The sequence below is a fragment of the Tenebrio molitor genome, chromosome 5, assembly GCF_963966145.1.
Source record: "Tenebrio molitor chromosome 5, icTenMoli1.1, whole genome shotgun sequence".
NCBI lineage: Eukaryota > Metazoa > Arthropoda > Insecta > Coleoptera > Tenebrionidae > Tenebrio > Tenebrio molitor.
In genome coordinates this window covers 11,572,204-11,592,226 of record NC_091050.1, presented here as the reverse complement: position 1 = coordinate 11,592,226, position 20,023 = coordinate 11,572,204, and the positions used below count along the sequence as shown (strand labels likewise).

General features: G+C 36.4%; 2 protein-coding genes across 6 annotated transcripts in view; both read left to right on the top strand.

Moving 5' to 3' along the window:
* LOC138130698 (phosphatidate cytidylyltransferase, photoreceptor-specific-like) lies at window positions 1-3,261 on the top strand. Of its 4 annotated transcripts, none has more exons than XM_069047321.1 (2): window positions 1-153; window positions 2,051-3,261. In XM_069047321.1, exon 2 carries the CDS (start codon window positions 2,054-2,056, stop codon window positions 3,218-3,220), a length of 1,167 nt encoding a protein of 388 aa, XP_068903422.1. In that variant the 5' UTR covers window positions 1-153; window positions 2,051-2,053; the 3' UTR covers window positions 3,221-3,261. The 4 variants fall into 4 exon arrangements, with proteins under 4 accessions (XP_068903422.1, XP_068903423.1, XP_068903421.1 ...); XM_069047322.1 differs by lacking the exon at window positions 1-153 and adding an exon at window positions 298-587; XM_069047320.1 differs by lacking the exon at window positions 1-153 and adding an exon at window positions 299-507.
* A 109-nt stretch (window positions 3,262-3,370) lies between these two features.
* Wnt10 (Wnt oncogene analog 10) overlaps window positions 3,371-20,023 on the top strand; it is a 30,125-nt gene continuing 13,472 nt past the window's right edge. The window contains exons 1-4 of one of the 2 annotated variants that reach the window (XM_069047324.1): window positions 3,371-3,876; window positions 3,944-4,043; window positions 4,144-9,610; window positions 13,555-13,826. In XM_069047324.1, the coding sequence (XP_068903425.1) occupies window positions 9,555-9,610; window positions 13,555-13,826 (328 nt within the window). In that variant the 5' untranslated portion in view covers window positions 3,371-3,876; window positions 3,944-4,043; window positions 4,144-9,554. The remainder of the gene's footprint in view (window positions 3,877-3,943; window positions 4,044-4,143; window positions 9,611-13,554; window positions 13,827-20,023) is intronic. The other variant, XM_069047325.1, reaches the window with a different exon arrangement.

Genomic DNA, 20,023 nt, shown 5'->3' with positions numbered 1-20,023 from the left:
GGTAATTTCATTAGAAGGTCGATGATATCAGCGCGTCTGCTAATGGAACGGACGGGATTTCGGGCGTGGAAGTGTCAAAAGCGCACCATTGTTATGGCCTCCGAGCTCAGACCGGCCGTGGGAAATCGAAGAGACCGATAACAAATCAATAAGGTAACTCATGCACTTGCTGGACCCTCATTGTTCCACATTTCATCAGATAACCTCAACTGCGAAACGTCAACAATTACGCAGCGCCACCACCGACACCTCGGTGAATTGTGGGTTGCCTATACCGCTCGAATTTTCTTATCTCTTTCGGGCACTTTATCAATAAGCGCTTCAGTGGCTCGTACCGACCGTTCGAATTTATCGGTTCTGTTAAATGTCCGCGAAATTCAGCCGACGGTGACCACCGCGGACAAAAACTAGTTTCGCTGTTGTGACGTCGCTCGTGTCAAGGCCAACGCTCAAGGATGTAGTAATTGTACAGTAACAAGACAACAGTATGAAATAGAAAACATGCAAGTACGTGATCGTTCACACATTTACATCTAGCTTAGTAGTAGCGGTCAGTGTCCCGATTGGTCCAGCTTAGGATTAAGCTCGTAAGTCGACTAATGGCACGGCGAGGATTGCGCGCCCCATTTGAATACTTGATAGTTTAATTATCTCAATGTCAACAGACATGAGTCAGCACCGGTTAGGAAATTGTCTGTTTCGATAATTGCAACCATCCACGTAATCAGGAGCGTCATTTCTTCAAATATTTTTACGCAGGAAAGTTGTAGCTTTATTTACTTAACTAATATTGCAACGTATTTATAGTTACACACGTACAAGGTGTATAGGTGTGAATTATTAACAATTATTATGGTATGTGCATACACGTTTTACACACCTATATAATGATAGTAAAGGCTGTGTAACAATGCGATAAGTAAACAGTTCGGTATTTCGAGATAAACCACCCAAAGTTGATTTCTGATAAAGTTTTTGAAACAAAACATATTTACTTAAGTCAGGTTAGGAAAACTTGGCCTTGCCCCGTTTCCAACGCACTAAAATTTTTACTGGATTTTTATTATTTTATCATGTCAAACATGGATTTTTTTATTTCTCACCAACTAGGAAAATACTTTTATTGCAAATGACGCACCAAAAATACAAAATATTTTAAGTGCTGCTTAACTAGGCTAAGTTCTCGTGATTATGAGTTTCTTATCAACCCAACTCTAATAAATGTAGCAAAAAGCTACAATTTGTGTACATACATTTTCATATTTTGCAATGTTTGTTTGATTCTTCTTGCCACAACATTTTACATTATTTGGTTAAAATGCCGTCGAATCTCGAATTAGCGAATGTAACTTTTGGATTGCGATAGCAACGTTCCATCAATAAAAAACTTATCTTTTCTCTAAATAAATAAACAAGATCCCATGTTTTTGGTGAAGAAGAGAAAATCTGTCTCTTCTTTTCTTTGTATTTATTTCTCAGCTTTTAAAGAATATAAATATTTTTTCTAAGCAAATTGAACCGAAACATGGTTGCATTTATTTTGTGAAGATAGAGTCGTTGCAGGTGAGCCTTCATTTAAGATAAGTACAAAACAAGATAATCTCGCGTAAGGTATGGTGTGTTCATTAAAATTTCCCGTCAAAGTTGGCCTTGAAGAGTCGATTGTGAACGCATCATTCGTCAGTCTGTTATCAACTTGCAGATTAAAATACAAACAACGCAAAATTGAGGTTAGATTGAAACAGCTTTATCAGAGTTGTAATCCGTGGTGCGTTCACAATAGACTCTTCAAAGCCAACTTTGACTGGAAATTTTAATCAACATCCGATATACGTTAAATTCTAAAAAAATTTAATCAAACTATACTTTTTGTTTTCTAAACAGAGAAGTTGCGACCATATTTTATTCTGCAATATTTCTTAGAATATTAAAAAAACTATACAACTATGTGTCAAGTTTTGGTACTCGAGAAATTATTTTTAAACGTAAATTATTAAGTTCCTTAAAACCCTCGCTTTGCTTTTATTCTTGAAACAACCATTTTTTCCAGAAAATGAAATCTACCTCTCGTGAAGAAACCGCCAGCACCAGGCTTACCGCCTTCCAGAAATTCAGCAATGTAGCCAAACGCGTCACCTTCGGGCTCCTCATGATATCAGGATTCATCGTGATAATCCTGATGGGCCCCCTGATGCTGATGCTGCTGGCGTTAGCAATCCAGGTCTTGTGTTTCAGCGAGATCCTCCGCATCGGCTACAACAGCAACAAGATCCCTTCCAGCTTACCGTACTTCAAGCGCCTCTCCTGGTACTTCCTCATGGTAGCCAACTACTTCTTCTCCGTCGAGACGCTGGCGCCTCACTTCCAAGACTTCCACAAGAAATTTTTCTACCTGCGAATACTGATAGACTACCACCGGTTCATCTCCTTCTGCATCTACTTCGGAGTCATCGTGCTCTTCGTGCTGAGCCTGGTGCGAAAGTACGACTTGCAACAGTTCAAAATCTTGGCTTGGACTCACACCCTGCTGATAATCATCGTCCTGCAGTCGTACATGATCATCGATAATATTTTCGACGGATTGATTTGGGTCATCCTCCCCTCCTCCCTCGTCATCCTCAACGATATTTTCGCGTACGTGTTTGGCAGACTGTGGGGGAGGACGCCGCTGATTAAACTGTCCCCGAAAAAAACGTGGGAAGGGTTCATCGGGGGTGTCGTGGGGACTCTGATCAGCGGCTTCATTTTATCGAACGTGATGTGTGGGTTGAAGTATTTTGTCTGTCCAGTCGGGGGTGGCCTCCGGATAGACACGGAGTGCACCCTAAGCTACTTGTTTACCCCGACGACGTACTCGAACGGATTCTTTTCGATTGAATTCTACCCCTTTACGTATCATTTCTTGGCGATGGCTTTATTCGCGAGCATCATCGCCCCATTTGGAGGGTTCTGCGCGTCAGGGTTCAAGAGAGCTTTCAAGATCAAGGATTTCGGGGATGTTATCCCTGGACACGGCGGCATCATGGACAGGTTCGACTGTCAGTTTCTGATGGCGACGTTCGTGAATGTCTACATTTTCACGTTCGTTCGGAATCCAAGTGTCGATTTAATTTTCGACAAAATATTGTATCTAGACGAGAGTAGTCAAGTCCAGTTTTACCACATGCTTAAAGACTCATTACAAGCTAGAAGCCTAGTAAATTTTACTCTAGTTGACTGAATAATATCGTATACGTATTAACAATAAAAGTACAATCGAGAGCTTGTTTTTTTTATTAATTTCCTCGACAAACACAAAGGTATTCAAATTATTTTCTACCTCTGCACTGGCTGTTGTATTGAAAGCATTCTCCAGCGAGTTAATTTCGCATTTTTTGGATGATTACATTCCGTTATCCTGCAGTTTCCTTTCAGTCTTTCCCTAACGGAATTTTCCCTTGATATAAAGACATTTTAAAACTGCCAAGTTCCAAATTATTGGCATAGTATACTCGAAGCAAAATATTAAATTTAATAATAACGGTCTGATGCAAGCGGAGATATTTCAAATATTTGCGCCACCACAAATTAATTTGATTGGTCCGTGCGGGTCACGTGATCACTGTCACGCAGTGTGGCGATTTTGTAGGTTATGAGCGGACGAAATCGGGTGGAAGAAAAATCCCAAGGCGTAATTAATCGACGTGTCGCTCCCATGGCCGCTCACGCAATTTTCCGACTTTTGAAACATCTCGGTAAAAAATGATAGGCCATCAGCGACGCAAATTAGTCGAGCGGAGCCCGCCGAAATTCAGGTATTTAATTGACGAGAGTCGAGTGGGGATTCCTTTCACAATCCGATCCTGATTTTGAGCCATTGGCCGTGGGAAATCGTTGGTGAGAGCCTTGTATTTAATATTTTGGCAGCAAAAGCGAATCAATCAAGTCGACGTCTCTCTTGCAGCAACTTGTTGGGAGGTTGTAGGAGGAAGGCTCCGCCTTGGCTTGTACGCCCGCCTCTCGCCCAAGATCAAGGTCCAGCTTATTATTATTGACAAGTCCAGGTATGTATCGGGATAATTGCGCCGAAAAAGGCTCACCCGCGATAATTGTCAGATTATTTTCGCAATATTCTTATTTGATGACTCGACTTTACGATTTTAGAGTGGGTTTGGTGTCTTGAGGACGCAGTCCGGGTCTGCGAGAAGTGTCTAAAGTGCACCGATGCGAGAGTAACAATAATCTGTCAAATACCACTCGAAATCGGCAACAGTTGACGAACTTCCAGGAGGACAGAATATTGCATTTGCAAAGCGACGACCAAGAATGTCTTCCAGTTTGCTAATTAACCGCGCGGCGTGAATAACCTGCGATAAACGCAAAGACCAGCATTCCCGACCATCGGATTAATACCAGGAATTTGTCGTTAAATCCGTGCGATCTGGATTATTCACAGAAATTACCTTCTCGATGGGCCCGCATTTCCTCTTCACGAGATGATAATATTAATCGCACGCTCATCCGGAAACCGCGCGTTATTCCTGCGAGACATTTTCCCCGACAATTAGCGAATTGTTGTCGAAAAATAGGGGCCCAGTGGACCGTTGCGAAATTCAACAGTGCACCTCTAATGAAAGTGTATTGTGTGGGGTCTTGAAGCTCACAATGCCCACTGGACTGACTCCCGATGGTAGTTGTATAAAAAATCACGACCATGCCTAATACGCCCATCCTAAACCCAATATTCATGGTTTATAACTCACAAATAACCCCGAAATCTTTCCATTTTTATAACACCCATTGTTTGCCTTTTAGAACCACCACGGCGAAGCGCTTTTTTTAATAAAATTCCAGGTGACGGGAGCAAATAAAACACGGGTGGTGGGAATCTGGACGAAATGATAATGAGACTAATTGGTGGTGGGTCTTGGGGGGTTTTTGAAATAAAAAGCGATCGATTCGAGTTGTCGGAGCGATTCTTTACACTGCCATTTTCGGTGTCAAAATAAACGTGACAAGAAATGATTAATCTGTTCGGATCGTGTCGTGAAAGTGTGAGCGTGATGAGCAGTTTGGTCTTTGAGGAATTTACGAGAATGAGATGTTTGAGCGAAAATTACAAATAAACAAAAAACTGGAAATCCCCGTAAAAATTTCTTGTGAAAGAAATTAAGTGTAAAATTTTAAAAAATCTGAAAAGAGACTTCTCGGGTGTTCCTGGGAATGTCTTTCAACAAATTTGGAATTCTTGGTGGCCGTTCCAGTAAAATATCTAAAGGACGTTCTAAAAATAAAATGTTCTCGTCCAAAAAAAGCATGAATGGACGAAATTTGGAGATGTAAGAAAGACATTTTTCAAAGGCATATTAAATATTGTAATTAATTTAAATTATTAAGAAAATGATAGATATGATAAATATGATGGGGAAAATCCAGTCGGGTAGAAAAGGAAGTGAAGAAAAAATGTAAAGTAGGTACATAATAGGTAATAATAAATAAGAAAGTTTAAAATAACACGAAACCTTTATGAACAGAAAAACTCTGGAGTAGAAAGATGAGATCTGGATGTATAGAAAGATAAATAGAAACAAAAAACAAAAGATGTGTAAGATATTTCAGAAATAATTTGGGTATTAATACCGTATGAGGCAGAAAAAATATAAAGTAATGAAAAAAATTGGAAGAAGATTAAGAGGAACAAAAACCGTATATAAAGAAACAAAAATATTTTGGGAACTGAAAGGAAAGAGAAGAAAAAAGAGTATTTGAGGAAAAATAATAGCATATTTTCGTGTATACAGTTCACAAAAGGAACTAAGGAAAAAAAGATAATTACATATTTGAAAAAATAAAACAAAAAATACAATGTACGATATTTCCAGAATATTAATTATCGTATAAAGAGTAATAACTAATAATAAATTTTCATCTAATAAATTAAATGAAAAAGAAATAAGAAATATTTGATAGCCAATGACGTTTATCTGGGTACCTGTATTTTTTAATATCAAATTAAAAAAGAGAATAAAAATATAAATGTGTAAGAAAGTAGGTACATATACACAGGGTATATCTGAAATAATTTTAACACGTAGCAGAACTTGTTAAATGAAATGTTTATCTATTTAAATTTTTTACGAAAATGCGTTACAAATCGATTTAAAATTTAGAACAAACAAGCCCTCAAAATGTATACCTAGAGATATTTTCATATTTGATGGCGGAAACAAAAGAGTGAGAAATGTCACAAATTTATATTGTCAGTGTCAAATTTCTCAAAGACGTTCGTGATTTCGACAGAAATGCAGCAAATTGGCAATATGAAAGTTATTCATCGTCGAACCAGAGACAACATTTGTAATACGTTTGATTGTATGAGAATAACTTTTCCTTTTGAACCACTACAAAAATTGGTTCCCTTAGAATTTATTTTTTCAATCTATTTAGCGAAAATTTAAATTTACCTAGACATTCCTTTTTACGGCGTTTATGAGAAATTTGACACTGACAATACATTTTTGTGACATTTCTCAGTCTTTTGTTTCCGCCACCAAATATGAAAATACCTCTACCCGCCTATGGGTATGTTATGATAGAAACGGAGCCTTGTCAAAAATGTTACATTGTTGTAGAAAAGAATAAATAATTAAAATTAAAATTTTCATGGTTACAAAATAACAATGACTAGTTAAATACACAAAACGGTAAAAATTAGAGGGCAAAAAATCTTGGAAAACTTTTGCGAATTTCGCAAAATGTTACAGAGTTCTTCCACTGGTTAAAATTAACACACGTATATATACAGATACACCCTGTATATAATTTAGATAATACTTAACTGAGTAAGTATAGAGTAAAGGTAAAAGGGAAGTAAAAAAAGTAATGAAAGAAAAGGATAAGACTAAACAAAAAAAAAAACAATAAAAAGACGAGAAACGATACGAAAAAGAATTACGTGGGAGAGAATTAAACGAGCACTAAATACCTACCTATGTACAATACATTGAAAAGAAAAAAAAAAGAATGAAAGACCAAGTCAAAATCTTAAATGGAATCATAGTATGTATCTAATATGAAAAAGAAACACTTAGAAAATTGAAAAATAGGAAAAAAGAGAATGTCTTTAATGGTCCTAAAAAATTAAAAGTAAAAAAGTATAATAACAAACCAAAATTTAACCGTTTGGTATCGATGAAATAATAAATAACAAATAAAAAAAGTAAAATCAATGTGAAGATAAGAAGTAATTATCAAGGAAAAAGAGCTATAAACAAAGTAATGAAAAAGAAACATACAAAATAATACGAAGCCATTAAAAAAAAGAATCTAAGTATGGATATCAATAATCTGTCGAGAATTCATTATGTGAGAACAAAAAAGGAGAAGGAGAAATTAAGAGATTTATAAAAATGAAGAAAGGAGAATGAACAGGATGCAGATGATCTTAAATAAATTAAATAGAATGAATGTGTAAGTACTAATTATGAGAGCGAAGAAAAGAGAGAAATACGTACTAACCTTGCTAAGAGCAACTGAGAATAGCTTAACTTAATAACTTAACCACTACTACAAAGAGAAAAAAATGAGAATGAGATAATTTTAGACGGAGAATCATTGAAAGATATAAAATGAATCTCTATACAGGGTTATTCACGTAAAATGACGAGACTGACCAGGGAAAAATGCAACCCAAAATACAATTTATAAAGCTGTCTCGATCCCTATTACGTTATCATAATTAAGGCACAGGAATGAATGTCAAGTTCTGGCAGAAAAATACCTTTCTCAACAAAGTATGATTTAATAATAATAAACTATGTATTAAAATCACAAAAGTAATGGGTAAGTAGGATCATTTCGGTTCTATCATCGTTCGAAAACATTTTCAAATACTAAATATGACCGAAAAATGCAATGACAGATACACCTTTCAAACTAATAGAATACCTATCTATTTGGATTCCTGATTTAATTTTTAAATACCAAAACACAATGAATACTTTGTAAAATGTATTTTGGGTTGCATTTTTACCTGGTCAGGCTCGTTATCTTACATGAATAACCCTGTATATCATATAATGAAATTCAGTGAAAAAATTTCAATCTGCCTTTCATCTAACTGTTCATATATTTGGTAACATTTTTCTATTTTATCATTCCAATCTAGAACTCCAAATGATCACCTAAAAATTGTGCAATTTGTTCTCTAAAATTGTAGTTACACTTCACATTTGTTTTTAATGGCATTTAGCAAAAATAAACTGAAGCTTAACACATTGCAATTTATTTTCGCTTCGATTTTTATCGTTTATTATTACTTTCCTAATACGAAACAAATTAAACACATTTAAATCAAAACATAAAATTTCCATTTACCCTTTCTCATAGTGCTTGTCACCGACGCAGCTTTAAGCAACTTTGAGTAATTAATAATAAACGTTGCGCTTTGAGCGAACATACATCTCAATAATGTTGCAAGCTGGAGGGGCAAATGATGAGCAAAAAGAAAACTAAATAAATAAAATGGAAAACAGGCATCTGCAAATGGTACCTTTTACTATTACACAGTTTAATTAATTAAAGAATTAATATACTTTTTAAGGCAGGAAAGGAAAAATCTCACCAAAATTTGGGCATGTGAGAGAAAAATAAATAAATGAAATGGGAATTAAACATTAGCGAAAGGTACTTTTTATAATGATTCAAGGATAATGATGAGGAAATGAGGATAGCTAATGGAAGGCACTCGACCCGTGAACAATACAGTTGCTGTTTTGGTCGGCGTCAGTGTTGCTCCAGACTCCGAGATCCACCGGACGATTCTAAAAATTCGAAAAATGTCCAATAAATTAGACGTTCGTCTAAAATCTGTGCGATTTCCGGGTTCATTCCCCGCCGCCGCCGCCGCAGATCGGTCGCCCGATTTCCATATTAATTAAGCGTGTGTTGACAGTTTTAGCTGTTGATTTCGCGGATGAGTCGGCGGCAAAGGCAGCGCAATCACGCTCAACACTCCGGTGGAGTGCTCAACGGTGTGCAGGTCGAAAAATGCATGCAAATAGCGTTTCGCGTATTCGTCCTCATGCCCTCAGCAGCGCCGCAAGTGTTGCTCCGACGAGGTGCAAAGCCGGTTCACAAAGGCATAACAAACACGAGATAAGTAGCTTTGGTGACATTCGAGGTGCAACTGCACGCTCTTTGACCGTAAGCAGAGTGCTGTCGGCGGCATAATCAATGGAGGTAGTAATTAGACGTGCCCCCACTCGCTTTGTCGGCCCCCCGACCCCTGAGGTACCGATAACCCCTCTCCGTGGCACCCCACAGTCTGCGCGAGTTGCCTCCACCCCATCTCTTCTCTACGTCTTCATTCTGACACTGATTACTCTTCCGACAAAGCTCCGCCGTCTCTTGTTCTTGTTATGTCAGTGATGGCCAGAGATTAGACGCGACTTCCGGGTCCGGACTAAGGACGATATCTCGCGGCGATGACTGGGGACGAGCGCGGTTCGCGGTGAAGGAGTCCGCAAGGATCGTTCCCGGGAAGGACAAGCGTTCTTCGTTGAGATGCTGCAAGGATGGCGCGGTCTTTCTTACCGGCACTGCTGGCGGTCCTTACAGGATTACTCTCCTGGTAAGCGATAATCTTTTTTTAACTCATCAAAGTCAAACCGCATTTTCATTTCATCAAATAACCGCGAACAAATTTTTACACAATCCTAACCTCAATTTTTTTTAACTCAAGAGACAAAGGCAAAAATTCATTTTTAAATTACTTTTAATAAAAATATTTTGCCAAGACTACTTCGGTTGCAATTTATGGAAGATAATGCAAATTATTCTAGTGATACATTTTTGTGCGTTGTGCATTACTTTCAAAAAATATAAAATATTTCCTTACGATTATTTTCTCTGTTATTTACAGCGATAATACAATGGCTTTGTGTAGATTATCGTTGTAACTACGAAATGTACCTAGAATATTTTAAATTTCTTCCGTGGTTCATCATGATATATATACTAAAAAATCTGTAGCTTTAATTGATTTTCACAGTAAATTTTGAATACTAAAATTTTGTTTATAATTTTAAACATGCGAGATTTTAACCTTTTTTCTTTTGTCATACAGAGTGTAAACAGTATTATTTATTAAAGAATAGATATCTTACTGCTAAAAAATAGTTTTAAAGTTATAACGATAACTTTATATCCTTTTAGGTACCATATTTGTATTTGCAGTCTACAATATAATTTTATATTTAACAAGAAAAAGGCACTTTAGAAAATGCTGCAATGGTGTAAATGATACTGTTTGCTCAGTGGACAATTTGTCAGTTAGTAAAATATTATTTAAAAAATAAAATTTTGTAACAATAACACCTACCTAGTCGTCTTAGCTTCTAAATTTCCTTTGGGACATTTAATTTTGTTAATAAAAATTATAAAATAGTAAACAAGAAGTCAAATTTTAAGAAAATATAAGTTTAATTAAATTCTAACCTCAAATTAATGTATAATTAAATTTTTTATTTTATTTTTTATAGTTATCCTGGTGATATTTACAATATTTTAATAAAAATCAAGTTAAAGAGATTTTTCAAGGAAATATATCAGCATAACGAGTTCGCCATTAGTTTTTTAAATTTTTACTTGATGACTCACTCATTAAAGTTGAAAAACTTTTTAAAATTTATCGAGTTGTATTTGTGATTCATAGTTTTATTCCAAGTGGCTAAAAAAAATAATATTCATTCTTTTTCTAAATTCTTAGTAGGTAAATTTAAATTTAGGTAGGTATGTTATTTTATTTTACATTTTATTTTCTATCAAATTGCAACACTAAAGAACAAAAAATAATGTTTTAATTTCTATTTTCATTAACACAAAGTAATCAGTCACTTTCATCAAAGATTTTTTTGGATTGAAACTATTTTGAAATTTTAAAAATTTAACCACTCCTAAGTTATTTATCGTTGGATTCTGCTTACAAAGCATTTAAATACATTTTATTGCATGTCGGGATTGCCAATAAGTCGATAAGATAACTCCGTTGTAATAAATCCCACCAAATTTGAAAAATATGTATCTACCTACTGAGAGTAATTTGGAATGAATAAAAAATTTATACTTTCACGTGTAGCTAGTTTCATTTTACATTTTCAATTAAATTAAAATTAAAAAATTAGAAAACATGATGAAAAAACAATTAAAATGTAAATTACAGTATAAAGCAAATTATGTATATCGGGTGTTCATTTAATTTTCCGGTCAAAGTTGGCGTTGAAGAGTCGATTGTGAACACACCACACACCTTTAAATAGCTGATCTGTGATCTGTAATCCGTAGTGCGTTCACAATCGACTCTTCAACGCCAACTTTGCCCGGAAATTTAAATGAACGCCCGATACATTCTGCATGCTATTATACTCGTATAGGAAAAATGTGTAATGCAAGTCAGAATCTAATACAAGTTAGATTAATTATTGTAATCCCGAAAAGTGAACGTGATCTTTCAGCAGTGCTGACAGAGAAAGTTGACTTTTCAAAAGCTGTTATTACGCCACTTTCAACTATTTTCTATTGACTGCAATAAACCAGGCCGCTTTGACAATTTTATATCTGCATTTAACAAAACAAACATTGAACAACCGCAACCGCCTGATAAATCAATAAAGTACTCTCGACGGTACCAATAATTAGCATGATTCCAGCGGTACGCGGTTAATTATGATGATCGTCGATTACAGTACTTCATAATTTTACAACACCGCGACAAGACTCGCCATTACAGTCTTGAACTAAATGGTGAGAAAATATTTAACGAGACAGTGCATATTTGAGACAATCGTGTTGCGCAAACGCTCGGTATACCAGGGCACCGTCAAAACTCTTCTTTCGGTGGGAAATTAAACGATTTTTTGTGCGAAGTTGCGTGTTGTTGGCAAAAATCACACAAAAAGTCAGAGGCGGAGTCAGTGAGGTCATCGAGGTGTTAAATTTTTTTCAGTTAAATTTGATCGGAACGGAGACGGATTATTATTTGTGATCAAAGTGTGTTTGCGTCACTGATTGTATTATAATAACTGTCATTTTTGACGTTTGCTAGGCGTCGAATCAAGCTAAGACGCGAGTTTTTCAGGTGTCGGCTTGCGACACCAGACGGCTGAATATAATTAAACAATTATTTCTTAATTCATAAACAGTCGGGTCTGTCGATAACGAGGGATAAGAACAGAGACTCATTGAGCACAGGTCCGTGCGGTTTTCGAGTGCGCGGCTAATTAAAATAATTGCCGCGAGTGTTAATTTGTCCACTTTTTCTAATTACCAAGAACAGTCGTAATTATTGTGCGAAACAAAGAGCTTAACTGCCTAACGGCCCCAGCTCTAACTCCAAAACCAACATCGGATCTGTGTCAGCGAGTTCTTCACTTCTTCATCTCCATAAACGTCGTCCCGTCTGATCCCTCTGTCATTTGAACGTTTTCGGTGAGAGATGCGATCACCGTCGACATAAATTAAAAGCGACTTTGTCTAAGTCGCTCTCCATAAACATGAGTCTGAGACGTCACCGCTCGAAGAAGGGTTAAATTTTATTGGACGGCATCGCGAAAGATCGATCAGTCGAGATAAAGATACGCCGGATTGATTGCAGTTGACGCAATTGAATGCTAATCAATCTAGATGGGGCGAAATTGAAGTGGGTATTGACAGAGCGACTTTGAATATGGAAAGCCACTCCAACGAAGACAAGGACCGTGGAATCTTGCCCCCGGGCGGCGGTTGTTTTTATCAGCGAAAAATGGTAATTGGGCCGGGGCAGGGAGCTTTTCAAATGTCAAAAACGCCTCCGAGGCGCACATATCTCTATACTGATTGGCCTGTGCAACGTGCGCATCTCTAACACGGTGCTGCGAATCTGTCAAACGATTTCAGAATTGTCAAAATGAAGCTTTATTTTAAGAATTAAAATTAAAATTATTTGGGAAAAGCCGACTAAACTTATAAATTGCACTAAATGACGTGCACAGAATTATATGAAATATATTTATTATTGAATTAAATTTATATAAAAAAATATGAGTTTATAAAAATGTGCTCATTATGTTTGATGAAATAGTTGAATTTGTGTTACTTTTGGTATTGATGGGGCCCTGGTTGCAACGAATGCGGTTCAATATTTGTGCAGTGGTGCCAACGGAGCGAGCAAATCGGTTCGAGTCTCGGCTGGATAATTGGATTTAATTTGTCGTTGTCCTGTAATCCTGGTCGGAGATAAGACCGTGACGGACCTGATGAATGTAACAAATCCAAAGCGCCCGCTATCGGAGCCTTTATCGACATAACTTTGGCATTTTTGGTCGAGCATCCCGAGAGAAGAACGGCGCTACGCCCCGCTAATTAGTAGGACAAAGAAAATTAAATGATTTGTGAGCGCGATCCGTGTCGTGGCTATTTTCCCACATTTTACTCGCGCATTCTTCTCTCGGAATGTCGGTAAAAGTCCGGACGGCGGGACGGATTTTTTCCCGATCCGTCCCATCTCCGCGGCGGTGCTTGAGCGAGTGCTGATTGCAGCGCCGTACTGGGGAGGTTACCGGCCCACCGCAGACAGGCGTCCCTCAGACCGAACTTCTACGCCGAGACGACCATCTGCAGGACGACGCCGGGACTGACCAGGGCCCAGATGGAGCTCTGCTTCGGGCAGCCCGACGCGACGCGGGCGGCCCTCCAGGGATTGGCGCAGTCGGTCAAGGAATGCCAACACCAGTTCCACAACCACAGGTGGAACTGCTCGTCGCTGGCCAACAGGACTAGGAATCCGCACACGAGCGCCATCTTCCAGAAAGGTGAGTCCCCGAGGATAGACGAGTGGACGTGGTGCTTGATTTTTAGTTTGACGCGAGGACACTGGCGGCGCTGTGGTGGCGCCAAAGTTTTACTGGTGTTCTTTCTTGAAAATATGAACATTTCATGTTTCTACAATGTTATTATGAATATTTCTAATGTCGTAGTGTACTGTGGAAATTTTGGTGTACCTACACTACTATTAGGCAGATTGATATGATTACTTGGTTGCCTAAAAACAAGGGGTTTCAATGATGACGTAATTCAAAATAATTAAAACTGTTCCAGTGATTAAAATTTTATTGAATAATAGGAAAAGTATACATAGAATAAAAATAAATCTGTTGTTCTCAAAGAAAATACTAAACATGTTCACATCTAAGCGCCAGATGCTTGATTACCTCTTTTCGCTTATTTTAGCAACGTGCAATTTCTTTCTGTAGCTCTGACAAGTATTTAAATTGTGGGTTTAACACTTGATCTGCCAAATATCAAATATCCAAATATTGCAAAATCCAGTGGTGCCAAATCAGGAGAAAGTGGTGGAAACTTATAATGTTGCGTGTGGAGTGAAGATAGTCTTGTCAAATATGTTAATATTGGTTGCCTTCCCATTAATTTTCCATTATTTACAGTGGTCCAAACTTGATTATTATATCGGATGTTAATTTAAATTTCAGGTCAAAGTTGGCGTTGAAAAGTCGATTGTGAACGCACCACTCGTGTAAAAACACAAACAACACTAAAGTTTAAAGAGCTGATCTGTAATCCGTGATCCGTAGTGCGTTTAAAATCGACTCTTCAACGCCAATTTTGACCGAAAATTTAAACGAACACACCCGATATCAATACCAAATGTCAGATTTATAGTCATATACATTGTATAGTGGAGAATTATCAAATAAAATGAAAAAATAAAAGAAAAAATGGCGAGATGATAATTTTTAGATTAAATTTTATTATTAAAAATGTGAATTTTATAAATCAAATACTCTGAGGACATTTATTTAATTAAATTGTTCACTGTTCAAATTATTTCATCTTGTAAGATGGCCACCCATTTGCGGTAATTCCCCGCTACCTGGGAGAGTGGGGGTACTACCCACTGGTGATAATTACAACACTTGTGTTTAAAATATTGTATTGAGTAAAGCAAATACACCAAATTCAAATTCAAAATCTGTTAATTTTTTGACCTTCGAACAAGTCAAAAACACCAACAATAGCGATATGTATTGCATAAACGACAGTCAGAAAACAGCAATGCAAGAAAGTAAGGTTACGTAAATGTGTGTATGCATAGAATATGACGAAAAATTTAAATTACTGTCAAAAAATACGTGGTAAAGACTGCAGTTTCTACGTATCTGCTTAAAAATATTCTGTTCAGTATGATAAATGAAATGACGTCAACTTAGATGCCACAATTAAATATGTCAATCGGTGAAAACATACGAGTTCATCTCTGCAAGGCTAACTCGATTACAAATCTTCTTAATCGCAGGATATAAATGACAGTTAGTTGCGACGTTAGAAATATTTGTAATAACTTTGTAGAGTACGTATAAATCGAGAACTACATGGGCGGTACTAATTTACGTGATAACCAGTTAGGTTGGACATCACGTGATGTGTGATGTGTATATAATAGGCAGATTCAAAAACAAGGATTTATAACGCCATTAACATCAAATTTTGAAATTAAGAAAATAACTATAAACTTTCTGGTGTTTCTCAGGGTTTTATAAATGACTCCATATTTTTAATTACATTTATTAATGAGAAGATCTTTAAATTATATGTGGATAAGGCTGGGAGCTGATGATTTAATAATGATGAAATAATAGTTTATTTAATGAATTCGTGTGTAAATTGGGCCTTTTTTCTCACAAGTGGGCCATTATTAAACGCGAGTGAAACGAGCGTTTTAAAGGCCCAGGAGTGCCAAAAAAAGGCCCAATTTACACAAGAACGAGCTGAATACAACGTTTTTTTGTTCGTTTTGACAAGTTGTGACATTTATCAAAATCTGTTCACACAGGAGAAAATTCTCAAATTCTGACAGTGTCGAACAAAAAAAGAAAATATTAGTTAACCACGAGAAATCGATGGACGCTGATATTTTTTATAATGTAAGACATCTACAATGTAATAAAAACTTGGCTGATCCTTTCTTTTCTTAGATAGTTTTTTCTACAACATAGGCAAACGTCAAAATTTTGGTTCTTCATGAAGAATCTTCAGTCTGACTAACGTCATTTATGAGGCCACTCAATTTTTATTATAGTCGTTTTCAACGACATCCATGCTGTCAGCGTTGTAGCAGATTGTGCACACAAATTCATAACCAGTATTTAAAATATAAGCAAGTCCTAGTTAAAAAAATGTCAAACAAAAAATTGAGGTTATGGTAAAAGAAAATTTATATTTCGTGAAACAACAACAAACAAGAACTCAGTCTTCAACATGGTTGAACTAAGTCATCCTCGGAATCCGAATCAGACTACATATTTTCTTTGGTTTATCGGAAATGATAGATAATAATTTGAAGCTGTCAATTTGCCGCGTCAAGGTAAATTGCCAAATTAGGAAATTCAAAATTACTAAACTGAAACAACAAGTGATTCCAACATACTGTCATATTGACAGCACGGATGTCATTGAAAACGACTATAGTTACGTATCCTAGATTAACCTTAGATTAATTTGTTTTTCTTCAGGCTTTTCAGTTGGCTCGCTGTTCTTTGCTGCACTGTAAATATCTTCCCTATTCTCGCATTATAACTGAAATTGTAGGTTTCATCAATTACCCACTCCAATTTCCCAATAATAGATGGGAAATTCTAAAAAAATCCTAACCTTACTTTCTACTCTTATGGCCAGATTATGAGAACCACCTCAATCACAAAGTATTCAAAAGTAAAAAAGATTAAAACCCATTTGAGAACATATAAAAAAATCTTGGAAGCCTTTTTCCACAATGCAGCGTGAAGCTGCCATACCATACCAGAAGACTATAATTTTTTTTATTTAACTTTATGTTGGCAATAAAAGTGACATCGGTATTTTACATCTGACAGTTTAAAGTTACGTTAGTAATGTCACTTTAACAAATATGTACAAGAATTCGGAAATGTTGCGCCAAATTCTTCTGTGCGTGGTGGTAAGGACCACCACCATTCTTCATTTTCCAACTTGATGCCATTTCGTTGGGTATTAAACATTCTGTAAAACGTTTAGTCATCACTAGCAATATAAATTTAAAAATTAACGATTTCGTATCCTTCTATAAAACATAAAAATAGCAGAATTCGAAGACCAAATTCAAGATACGAGAATTAAATACGGATTTCTAAATAACAACACATTATCATCGCTTTGATTTATGCAAGTACCTCGCGTCTATTTTTTGTACTAAAAATAGACGTAGGTATATTTTTAATTTGTTCTTGAGACCTGTCTCGATTCGTTCCCCTCGGGTCACAAATCTGTTTGACCTCTCAAAAATGAATGAACACTTAATTGCCGCAAAACCAATAAACAGTGAATTTTTGGCGAGCGACTTTTGCGCAACAAATTTTTAATTGACCTAGGACATGTATCTGTTACGAGCCGACCGCGGCTGTCATCGTCTCCACATCTAATTTGTATTAAAATATTCATAAAATAAATCAAAATTAGCGTTGACGCGTCCAGTCCGGACCGAATTAACGGGCGGAATTTTTGGTTTTTTGTTCTGAGAAACTCGCCCAACAAAACATATTGATTTAAACTTGTAAAAGTCAGATCGTCTAGACATTATAAACTTCTGATATGAATTTATGAAGATGGAAAAAAAACGGATTAGGACTTGAAGTTTAAATCAACACCCACCCGAGTTTACACACCCATGGCGAATTGTTTAAGTTCTTTGGTTTTTTGGACGACCACCTCAAGATTAAATCAACGTCGATCTCCCAAACAAACACTCGATCGGTGTAAACAACGTGCGCTCGAACTGCATTAGCCCTATTTATTGGCGTAATGAAAATCTGCAACAAATCATTCGCCACCACCCATAATGGAGGCACTTCACACTCGTCGGTGATTTGAACGCCTCACGGGTTCAATTACCATTTTTCGGTGAAGAATAAGTAGCAATATATTTGCAAACAATAGTCTTCTAGCAGTGTCCAGGTGTCACCGCTGTAGGTATCTCGATGACAGCTTTATTCACGACCAACATGGAGCTGTCACTAAACACCCATAACCGATACAGCTCGAGTCACCCCTGCAGCTTAACTGGCCCACTGGGGATCGACAATGGATGAATGACATATATTAGGGTTGTTCTTGTCAGGAAGTGGATGCTACGCCCGATTATCATACCCATTGTCCTTCGACAAAGACCATTGTGCCCTTTTGTGCAGGCCAGGACTGGCCGATCTTCAAAAGTGATATTGAGAATGATAGTGCAACCGTAAACCTGATGTTATTTATCGTCGCTTTAAGACAATCTTCTTTAGAACACTAGAACAGATTACAAGTCCGATTTATGGATTTATTTATTGGTGAGTGTTTGAGGAACGACCTTGTCAATATTGAAATTTCGGCTGAAATTTCAAGAGAACTTGCTGTTGATCCAGTTCTCACGGTGTTACATAAGAAAAGGAGATTTTTGCCACAATTTTAAAATACAAGTGACAATATGCGGTACCAGTAAGATTAATTCAGTTATTTTAATTAATTTTGATGTAAATGCAAGACGACGCAAGATAATGATCTTGCCGGAAGGAATTTGTGAACTAAATTATTATCGATTAATTCCAAATTGACAAAGAAATTCCTTTGAGTTTCACAAATTCGCATGGATTTTAGAAATTCAGCAAAAGTGAATTGTACTTTTTTACAAAATAAATGTATTGACTTTCAGATGTTTCAAACGAAAAAACGTTAATTTGTAAATGAAATTAAATAAATATCTAATTATTTTCTTCAAACGTCTGTAAAATATGACATTGCACTGCTGCATTGATAAATTTAAAGTGTCACTTCATTGTCATGGCATCTAACGAACTGACCAGCGTCCGTGAAGTTATTATCTCCGCTGAGGAGCATCCGTGAAGTTATTATCTCCGCTGAGGGCGTCCGTGAAGTTATTATCTCCGCTGATGAGCGGCAGTAAAGTAAACTAGCTAAATCATTTGAAATTCCTACCTGGCTTCTTAACATGACTTAAATAATTTGTTATGAAGGTTTGAAGAAAAAATAGTATATGTTATTCGGAGCAAAAATGGTTTTATGTGCTGCGGCTGGTGATAGGATGCCGAACGCAGTAACGTAATATACTATTACACGCAGAAACAATACATTTAAAGGCAAATTGTTGTTAGAATTAATGAAAATCTAACCGATATTAAAGAAACCCAACATATTTTTAATTAGGAATAAAGTTTTTAGAATAGACAATGCCCAGAGGCCTAAAGCCCCGGATTTACCCTGACACTCCTATTTCGGGCGGGTCTTGTCAATTATTGGAAACATTATGCTGCACATAGGTTTTTGTTGGATTTCTCGGTTCCGACCACTCATGATGTAATAGGAATTTTGGGCGGTCAATTTTTTTCAGCAGAAATTTTAACTCATCACTTTTTTTTGAAAATACTAACTGATCATTAGATATTCGTCATGTTAACGTCTTATTATTGCTTTGCTGACAGCTTAAAGTGTAGTTTAAACATTATCTCAGTTTGCCTCTTTAACTCTTTTAGTTGTTACAATAAGGAGATTAAACATGATATAAAAAAATAGTCAAAGTACAGATCAAAGTTCTGATCTCTTTGCTTAAATTTAATTAGGAAGCATTTTAGGTATATTTTCCCGCCCAAACAGCCGACCATTTTGTGAGGACTTTACCAAGTCGCAAGAAAAACTGTTAAATTATGTTGCTTACTTTGACAATTTTTTTTATCACACCGCATTTTGTTCCACAATATACAAGGTCTTTCACGAAAGATAATGAGCCCGACGGAATTGAAAATGCAACCCACAATACATTTGCAAAGCAAACCTTGATATTTGTTTTTTGATTTAAAAAACATAAAACATAGTTAGCTGTACAGTTTCGTAAATTTTGACATAAACGTCATTCGCTTTGTTAAATGATATTGTGAAAAATCGAAGAGTTTTTGAGAAAATGTTTATTGTCTGCATAAACGGC